Source organism: Carlito syrichta, unplaced genomic scaffold, assembly GCF_000164805.1.
Source record: "Carlito syrichta isolate Samal-C Ts95f unplaced genomic scaffold, Tarsius_syrichta-2.0.1 Scaffold307058, whole genome shotgun sequence".
Classification (NCBI taxonomy): Eukaryota; Metazoa; Chordata; class Mammalia; order Primates; family Tarsiidae; genus Carlito; species Carlito syrichta.
Window position 1 is genome coordinate 208,557 of NW_007251154.1, and position 9,776 is coordinate 218,332.

General features: G+C 48.7%; 1 protein-coding gene across 1 annotated transcript in view; it reads right to left on the reverse strand.

Moving 5' to 3' along the window:
• NINJ2 (ninjurin 2) overlaps positions 1-5,112 on the reverse strand; it is a 120,273-nt gene extending 115,161 nt beyond the window's left edge. Inside the window, exon 1 of the mRNA XM_008063815.2 lies at positions 4,670-5,112. Within this exon, the coding sequence (XP_008062006.1) occupies positions 4,670-4,702 (33 nt within the window). The 5' untranslated portion in view covers positions 4,703-5,112. The remainder of the gene's footprint in view (positions 1-4,669) is intronic.
• Positions 5,113-9,776: the final 4,664 nt, after the last annotated feature.

Sequence of the window (9,776 nt, forward strand, 5' to 3'; positions counted from 1 at the left end):
CTCTGTCACCCAGACTGGAGTGCAGTGGCCGCTCCCGGCCAGCACAGCCTCGACCTGCTGGGCTCCGGCGATCCTTCCGCCTCAGCCTTCCAAGGAACTGGAACTACAGGTGCGCACTACCACGCCCGGCTAATTTTTTGATTTATTGTAGAGACGAAGTCTCGCCTGCCCAGGCGGGTCTCGAACCCGCGGGCTCAGGCAATCCACTCACCTCAGCCTCCCAAGGCGCGGGATGACAGGCTGAGTTTTTTTTTTGAGTTGGAGTCTCACTCTGTCACCCAGACTGGAGTGCAGTGGCACACTCCCGGCCACCGCAGCCTTGACTTGCATACCCAGTTGTGCGAGTGCTAACTACTCCAGTCTCACAAGTGTTGACCTGGGAACACACAGGCAACATTGATTGTAGAGGCTCGAATGAGTGTTTTTGTAGATGGGGGTTTCTCCATCAGTTCAGCCGTGCCAGGTTCAGGATTTCAATGTCTTAGTATGGCAGTGGACACAGGCACACACCTGTGACACACATCACCCAAACCAGCCACACTCCCAACAGTTCAGACAGACACGGTTATTGAACCTCCAGGCATGCCCATGTCCGGCGCAAGGAGTGCATAAAGGTGTTAAAACACATCCTGTCACTTTTTTTAGCCTCATCCCAAACAATAAACCTTCTAAATCACAGGTTTGATGGGTTAGTCACCTCTTTCAAATGCACACTAACATTGTGAAGATAATCATTAAGACAGAAAGCTGTCAACCAATGATAGTACTTTACTATCCACTGTACTACATTGTTTTAACTAAAGAGGGGTTTTTTTCCCTGTTGTTTTTTTGTTTGTTTGTTTGTTTGTTTTTAGAGATGGGGTCTTGCTCTGTTGCCCAGACTGAAGGGTAGTGGTGCGATCATAGCTCACTGCAGCTTCCAACTCCTGGGCTCAAGCAACCCTCCCACCTCAGCCTCCAAGAGTAGCTGGGACCACAAGCATGTGCCACCACACCTGGCTAATTTTTTACTTTTTAATTTTTTTAGAGATAGGGTCTTGCTATGTTGCCCAGATTGGTCTTGAACTCCTGGCCCCAAGGGATTCTCCCACCTTGGTTACTCAGATTCCAAGGACAACTCAAGACCTCATTTAGGCTGGGCATGGTAGCTCATACCTGTCATCACGGCACTTTGGGAGGCCGAGGCGAGAGGATTGCTTGAGCTCAGGAGTTCGAGCCAGCCTAGAAAACATAGCAAGACTTCATCGCTACAAAAAATAAATAAATAAAAATTAGCCAGGCATGGCAGTGTGCGCCTGTAGTCTCAACTACTTGGGAGGCTGAGGCAGAAGAATTGCCTGGGCCCAGGAGGTTGAGGCTGTAGTGTGCTGTGATTGTGCCACTGCACGCCCCTAGATGACAGAGTAAGACCCTGTCTCAAAAAAAAAATAAAACAGAGCCGGGCTCGGTGGCTCAGCCTGTAATCCCAGCACTTTGGGAGGCTGAGGTGAGTGGATTGCTTGAGCCTGCGGGTTCGATACCCGCCTGGGCAACTTGGCGAGACCTCATCTCTACAATAAATAAACAAAACAAAACAAAAAAATGACCCGGGCGTGGTAGCACACGCCTGTATTTCCAGCTACTTGGAAGGCTGAGGCGGAAGGATCGCCGGAGCCCAGCGGGTCGAGGCTGCGGTGGCCGGGAGCGGCCCCTGCACTCCAGTCTGGGTGACAGAGTGAGACTCCAACTAAAAAATAAATAAATAAATAAATAAACAAAACAAAACAAAGAAATTTTATTTAATCCAGAGAACTGAAGAGGAAGCTGTGGAAAGTAATTAGATACACTTCTGACCAGGCCAGGCGCGGTGGCTCACGCCTGTAATCACAGCACTTTGGAGGCTGATGTGGGAGGATTGCCTGAGCCCAGGGGCTGAAGACCAGCCTGGGCAACTTGGTGAGACTCTGTCTCTACAATAAGTCAAGAAAAATTAGCAAGGTGTAGTGGTGCATGCCTGTGGTTTTAGCTACTTGGAAGGCTGAGATGGAAGGATCGCCTGAGCCCCAGCAGGTTGAGGCTGCGGTGGCCAGGAGTGGCCACTGCACTCCAGCCTGGGCGACAGAGTGAGACTCTGACTCAAAAAAACTCCAAAAAACAAACAAACAAACAAACAAAACTTCTGACCAAAGGAAGATGTGAATAAGATACTAGAAGAAAATAGTACATTAGGAAAGAAAGACCGACTCTATCTAATAAAGAAGGGAAACCAACCCTTCAGTTACCTGCTAGAGAAAGAGGCATTCATCAAGCCCAGCAGTCATTCCCTTCTCCTTCCTCCCCACCTACCAGCCTCTTTCTTTCTGAACCTTTCGTTCAATGCAGAGTCCTCGGCCTGTAACTCAGGATTGCTTAACCCATCAGCACATAAGAAACCCGTTTCCTTAGCGTCTAGGGATCTAGCAAAGGCAAGAACTAGAAGAAAGAAGAAAATACACCCGAGGGTCAGAAGACCTGGACTGAAGTCCTAACTCTGTCATGGACTGGTTGAATGACCTTATGCCAAATACTGAGCCCCTCTAACTCATGGTTTCCCTAACTCATTCATTTAACACGTATTTTCCAAGCACGTACAGTGCACCAAGCATCGCCCAGTGCTAGGGCTGCAGCAATGGATACAACAGAGTGGACCCTTCTCTAAGGGAGTCTATGTCCTAGAGACAGTGACAGGCAATACATAACAGATAAATAAGCGTCTCATTTGGGGGGGGCGGCAGGGCTATGGAAGAAATCAAACAAATAACGGAGACACACTGGGGAAGGGAGTTCCTATACAGAGGTTGGTCAGGGGTGGTCTCCCTGGGGCAGAAACATTCGAGCTGAGAATGTGCTAGAAGGAGCCGGCCAAGGGATAAGTCGGAGAAAGAGGATTCCCGGCAGAGGGGACAGCACCCCTTGAGGTGGGACCCTGTTTGGGGCTGACTGGCTGCCAAGTGAGGAAATCAACACTGGGTGTGCAGTTGCACCAGGTGAATGGTTTTGACACAGTACACCGAGTGATTCTATAAATTCCTGGTGGCATATCAGGGATGGCGAGGTCAAGAGCAGAGGCTCTCCTAGGCTCGTACTACTCTGCCCCCCACCCCCTGACACACAGCTTCAACAAATCAACTCTTTTTATTTTGTATTTTATTTTATTTTTTAAATTTTGAGTTGGAGTCTCACTCTGTTGCCCAGACTGGAGTGCAGTGATCACACTGCAGCCGCGACCTGCTGGGCTCCGGCGATCCTTCCGCCTCAGCCTTCCGAGTAGCTGGAACTACAGGCACGCGCTACCACGCCCGGCTGATTTTTTGATTTATTGTCGAGATGAGATCTCAGCAATTTGCCCGGGCGGGTCTTGAACCCGCGGGCTCAGGCAATCCACTCACCTCGGCCTCCCAAAGCACTGGGATTACAGGCTGAGCCTCGAGCCCGGCCAAAACAGCTCTTTTAAAGTCAGAAGTATATACTGGGTTGCCGTTTAAGATTTTGTTTGAAGTCCAGGTTCAAGGATCAAAGATTCTTGATCTCGGCCGGGCGCGGTGGTTCACACCTGTAATCCCAGCACTTTGGGAGGCTGAGGTGGAGGATCGCTTGAGTTCAAGACTTTAAGACCAGCCTGGGCAACATAGTGAGACCTCCTCTCTACAAAAAATTTAAAAAGTAAGCTGGGCGTGGGGGGTGCACGCCTGTAGCCCCAGTTACTTGGGAGGCTGAAGTGAAGAATCGCCTGAGCCCAAGAGGTCAAGGCTGCGGTGATCACACCACTGCACTCCAGCCTGGGCAACAGAGTGAGACCGTCACTCAGAAGGAAAAAACCAAACCAAAACAACAACAACAAAATTGTTGATCTCAAGAGTCCTTTTCCACACTTTAATTACTTGACTCGACATATAAACCATACATCTGCGACAGCTAGAGGAAAGTTGATTTTCTCCTATTTAATGACAGAGAGTCAAGGGTACCGATCCCAGTGGCCTGATTGTCCTCTCACTGTGACATCCATCCCTTTCCCCTACAGTGGTGGACTGGCCCTCTGAAGCCCTTCAGGCCTGGCCAAGGTGGAGAGGGACACACAGCTCTGCCTCTTCCTGGGCGATACTACTGATTTCCTTGCTGGGCGCTGTGCAAAGGAGACACTTTCTGTCCCACACAGGAGCACTTTGTGAAGATAGCTGAGGAATGGCCCTAGTTTTTTCCAACCTGAGGAATGGCTCTAGTTTCTTCCAAAGCCGGCCAGCTGACTCCCTTCCTAACCCCCAAACTCACATCTTTCCTGTCTCCGGGAAACCGGGAGGCTCTCAGATACATCTTGGCTGTCTTGGGGTTTGGGGGAAAGCGCCCTGCAGAATGTGAAGTCATTTTCTGGTAACACGGATCTAATTAGCTCTTTGACTGACAAGAGGAAGCAGAGGCCAAGAGGGATTTCAACAATCTGCTTCTCACATCTTTCAAAACAAGTGAAGAACCAGACAGGGAAACAGAGAGCAAGAGAAATCAGAGACAAAGCCCAGGGAGCATTTGGAGAAGGGGGTGGGTGAGAAGAAAATGGAAGGGGGAGAACAGAAAGTGACGAAAATTCCAGTCCTCTGTTCTTCCAGCTTTGCCTCTGCCCCCCGATCGGGCTCCCTGTCGCCCGGAGAGAACTTACTTGGAGGTCGATGATTTCTCTTTCTGACGCCATCTCACTGCCCTCAAGTCTCTTGACACGCACCGAGGGCCGGGAGCAGACTGCGTGGGCTCGTCCAAGCTTCGCTGTCTGAGTCTCTGCCGCTTTCTTTGGGTGGGAGCAAGCACACAGCTGGCAGGACAGACCTGCTATTCATCCATCTGATGTGGGATGCCCGTCTTGGCCTCGGCCCCCGGGGGAGGTGGACACATGCACACACGAACAAGTGTGTGCACGCACATGTGTGCGCTCCAGGGGGTGGCACGTGGCGCATTGATAGGTGGCCCTTTGAGTGGGCAGTGACAGCACCGTTTTCACCAGGGCTTCAGTGCCTCTCGCGTCCCAGTGGAGCCATCTGAGGTCACCCAGCCTGCTTTGAGCTAGTAGCTTTACTACTGGCAAAGAAACCCTGCATATTTATCAAGGAGATTGAAAAACAGCCTGAGCGTGCTGTCTGGGTTCACGCTGAGGAGGGTGCCCGTCGCCAAGGGCGAGGTGGCTCCAGCCTCATCTCAAGACTGAGACTTTGAGCTTTCTGTTGCTCTTTGCTTTGTTTGCTCTGTCCCTGGAAGGTTTTTTGTTGTTTTTTTTGAGTCAGTCTCACTCTGTCGTCCAGGCTGGAGTGCACAGGCATGCTGCTCACGGCCACCGCAGCCTTGACTTGCTGGGATGAGGCGATCCTCACGTCTCAGCCTCCAGAATAGCTGGAACTACAGGGGCACGCCACCACGCTGGGTTAGTTTTTTGATTTAGTGTAGAGAAGAGGTCTCGCCAAGCTGCCCGGGCTGGTCTCAAACCTCTAGGCTCAGGCAATCCTCTCGCCTCCACCTCCCAAAGTGTTGGGATTACAGACGTGAGCCACCTCACTCGGCCCTAAAATTTTTTTCGACATTGTAATTTATCTAATAGGCTCCAACGCATAAGCCTTATTCTACAAAGTGACCAAATTATACTTTTTTTTTTGTGACAGATTGATGACCTCAGCGTCTCCCTGGATCAGACGAAGAAAAAGAGCAGGAAAAAGTTGTATCCTTGAATCCTGTTTACACAAGTAGTTGCATTTTAAAATAAAGCTACCAGGAGTGAGTTTTTTGGGGGTAGCAGGGAAGGGGTTTTTTTTCCTCCTGTTTATCTTAGAACCTAACTCTCTTCTAGCGTGTTCCTGAAACTAGCTTTAAACACCAGTTTGTACATGTGTGGGTGTGGGTATGTTTGCGGACGTGCGTGAGGAAGTAATCCAATCCAGAGTTTAAAGAGGTGTGGGGCTGAGGAAAGACGCAGGAGCACAAATTTACTCTCACCATACTCAAATGTGCTCCCCAAAAGGCAATTTGTTTATTTCTATGAAATACCTTTAGAAGTTCTCACACCCACAGCGCTGCTGGGCGTGGTGGCTCAAGCCTGTAATCCCAGCACTTTGGGACACCGAGGTGAGGGAATTGCCTGAGTCCGGGGATTCGAGACCAGCCAGGGCAACTTGGTGAGATCTGTCTCTACAATAAATAAAAAATTAGCTGGGTGTGGTGGCGCACATCTGTGATTCCAGCTACTTGGAAGGCTGAGGCGGAAGGATCGCCTGAGCCCAGCAGGTCGAGACTGCGGTGGCCGTTGAGCATGCCACTGCATTCCAGCCTGGGCGACAGAGCGAGACTCCAACTCAAAAAAAAAAAGAAGTTTTTCACACTGCTGAGCACTGGTGTGAGGGAGGCTTAGACAATGGAATGAGGACTATATTTTAGTCTAATGTGATAAACTTAGCTGGATCCAAGAATTTAAATGATAAATGACCCACTTTATGTAATTATTATTATTTTGAGTCGGGATCTCACTTTGTCACCTAGGCTGGAGTGCAGTGGCACCATCACGGCCCACTGTAGCCTTGACCTCCTAGGCTCAGATGATCCTTCCGCCTCAGCCTCCTGAGTAACTGGGACTACAGGCATGCGCCACCATACCCCTCTAAGTTTTAAAATTTTTTGTAGAGACAAATGTTGCCCAGGCTGGTCTTGAACTCCTGGTCTCAAGCAATCCTCCCACCTCAGCCTCCCGAAGTGCTGCGATTACAGGCATGAGCCATAGCTGTGAGTCACTGTTGTCCAGCGTTTGTCTAAATTTCTTTCTTTTTTTTGAGTTGGGGTGTCACTCTGTCACTCAGGCTGGAGTGAGTGGTATGCTCACTGCTACTGCATCCTCAGCCCTCTGGGCTCAGGTGATCCTTCTGCTTCAACCTTCCAAGTAACTGGAACTACAGGCGTGCACCACCACACCTGGCTATTTTTCTAAATTTATTGTAGAGATTATTGTAGAGATATTGGCAATTTTGCCAAATTGACCAGGATAGTCTCAAACCCCTGGGCTCAGGCAATCCTCTTACCTCGGCCTCCCAAAGTGCTGGGGGACAGGCATGAGCTACTGCACCTGGTTTAAATTTCTAAAGAAATTTAGAAAATCCCCTTTCTCAATAAAACCTGGATATCAAAAGTATTGTCTTGCTGGAAAACGTTATTTTGTATGTCAGAAGCAAAAATATTAACCATTTATTTCTCTCTGTATTCCTGTTGTGAAAATCCTGATTGTCCTTTAAATAATAGGGATGCATCTGGCCAAATAGCAGGAAACAGACACAAGAAAATGCAAAAGAGAAAAGTGTTTGAATATGTTTCCAAAAAAATTTCCTATTATTAAGCACATTGGTCTGAAGAGGAAACAGCTGTAATTGGTTATAATAATAGTTATAGTTTGGCAAGATGTTTCTGGATTTGAACTTTTCCTCAGCTCATAAGCCTCATTTGGAAGTAAACAGAAAGAAAGATTTGGAAAATGGTTTATCTACCATGTCACATTGTGACTCTGGACCAAGGGTCAACAAATTTTTTCTGCAAGGGGCCGGGGAGCAAATGTTTTAGCCTTTGTGGGTCATATGGTCTCTGTCATAATTACTCAATTGTTTAACAGTGTGAAAGCAGCCATCGACAACATATAAATGAATGAGTGTGGCAGCGTTCCAATAAAACTTTATTTACAAGCCGGGCTCAGTGGCTCAATTTGTAATCCCAGCACTTTGGGAGACTGAGGTGAGTGGATGGCCTGAGCCTGCAGGTTCAAGACTCGCCTGGGCAACTTGGCGAGACCTCATCTCTACAATAATTAAAAAATTAGCTGGGAGTGGTAGCGCCCGCCTGTAGTTCCAACTACTTGGAAGGCTGAGGCAGAGGGATCACTGGAGCCCAGCAGGTCGAGGCTTCAGTGGCCGGGATTGGCCACTGCACTCCAGTCTGGGTAACAGAGTGAAACTCCAACTCAAAAACAAAAACAAAAACAAAAAAAAACCCTTATTTACAAAAACAGATAAATATTTCTAAAAGTAGACCAGATTTGGCCCCATACCCTGTAGTCTGCTGACCCCTGTTCTAGAATTTAAGCAGTCTTCTAAGTCTAATCCCTAGCAGGGCACAGTGGCTCACACTTGTAATGCCAGCACTTTGAGAGGCCAAAGTGGGAGGATTGCTTGATGCCAGGGGTTCGAGACCAGCCTGGACAACATAGTGAGACCATGTCTCTGCAAAAATTTCTTCTTGTTTTGTTTTGTTTTTTGAGTTGGAGTTTCCCTGTCACCCAGGCTGGAGTGCAGTGACACTCTCACGGCCACTGCAGCCTCAATCTGCTGGGCTCAGGTGATCCTCCCACCTCAGCCTTCCAAGTAGCTGTAACCAGGTTGAGACTGTGGTGACCGTGAGAATGCCACCACGCCTGGCTAATATTTTGACTTATGGTAGAGATGAGGTCTCGCCTAGGCTGGTCTCGCACCCCTGGGCTCAGGCAACCCTCTTATCTCAGCCTCCCAAAGTGCTAGGATTACAGGTGTGAGCCCCCATGCCCGGCAGACATTTTTTTAAAAATTAGCCTAGCATGGTGGTGTGTGCCTGCAGTCCTAGCTGCTCAGGAGGCTGAGGTAGGAGTTTGAGGCCAAGGTGAGCTGTGATGGCACCACTGCACTTGAGCCTGGGCAAAAGAGCGAGATCTTGACTCAAAAAAAAAAAAGTCTAATTCCTACTTGAGAGCTAATTGCTGAGCCCCTACTATATGGGTATTGTGTTAAACACTATGGGGATATAAAAGCATCAGTGCATGCCCTGGTGGGTCATACCCATGGCAAGAGAAGCCACAGCTATGATGAGGACTCTGTGACATTTGACTGTGGCACTGAAACTGCACCTACATGAAGGTAAGTCAGGCTAGATGGGCAAGGTTTCTGTTTCTCTTTACTGCTAGGGTGATTTCTGTGGTGTAAAGCCCAAGGGACATTTTAGGGAAACTGTCCCTTGGGAGGTATATTTTAGAATACACTTGAACTTGTAGATAAGAAAACAGTGATTCAGAAACGAGTCTGAGTCTAGTGTCATGGAATGGGGGGCCTATAATAAGACCTTGAAGTTGTAGGAGGAACAAAGAATTATTGCAGGGTGCTGAAAAAGCCAGCAATAAGAAGATATTTCAATTTTATCTTTTTTTTTTTTTTTTTAATCGGGGTCTCACTCTGTCACCCAGACTAGAGTGCTGAGGCACGGTCACGGCTTGTCACAGCCCTGACTCCCAGGCTCAGACGATCCTCCCACCTCAGCTTCCTGAGTAGCTGGGTGTGGTGGCACACACCCAGCTAATTTGGTGGGTTTTTTTGGTTTGTTTTTGTCTTTTTGTAAAGATGAGATCTGGACATGTTGCCCAGGCTGGTCACAAACTCCCGGTGTCAAGCGATCCTCCTACCTTGGCTTCCCGAAGCACTGGGATTATAGGCGTGAGTCACCACGCCCAGCCCACATTTACATTTAAACATTGAAGACCTACCACATGAGCCGATGGAGCTATAGACCAAAACTCTCGGTCTAGAACGTTGCCACGGCCTATTCGTCACTTTTATCCTGGCTGCTCACGTCTTGTTAGACGGTCATCAGGCAGAAGCCTGATTTGACATAAATAGGAACTCAGGGCTCACAAGCTCTTGTGGGAACACCCCGAGACCTAGGGATGCTCTTGGTTGTGGTCGGTAAAATTCCCCCTGGTCCTTTCACATTCAGAGTCGGGGGATTTT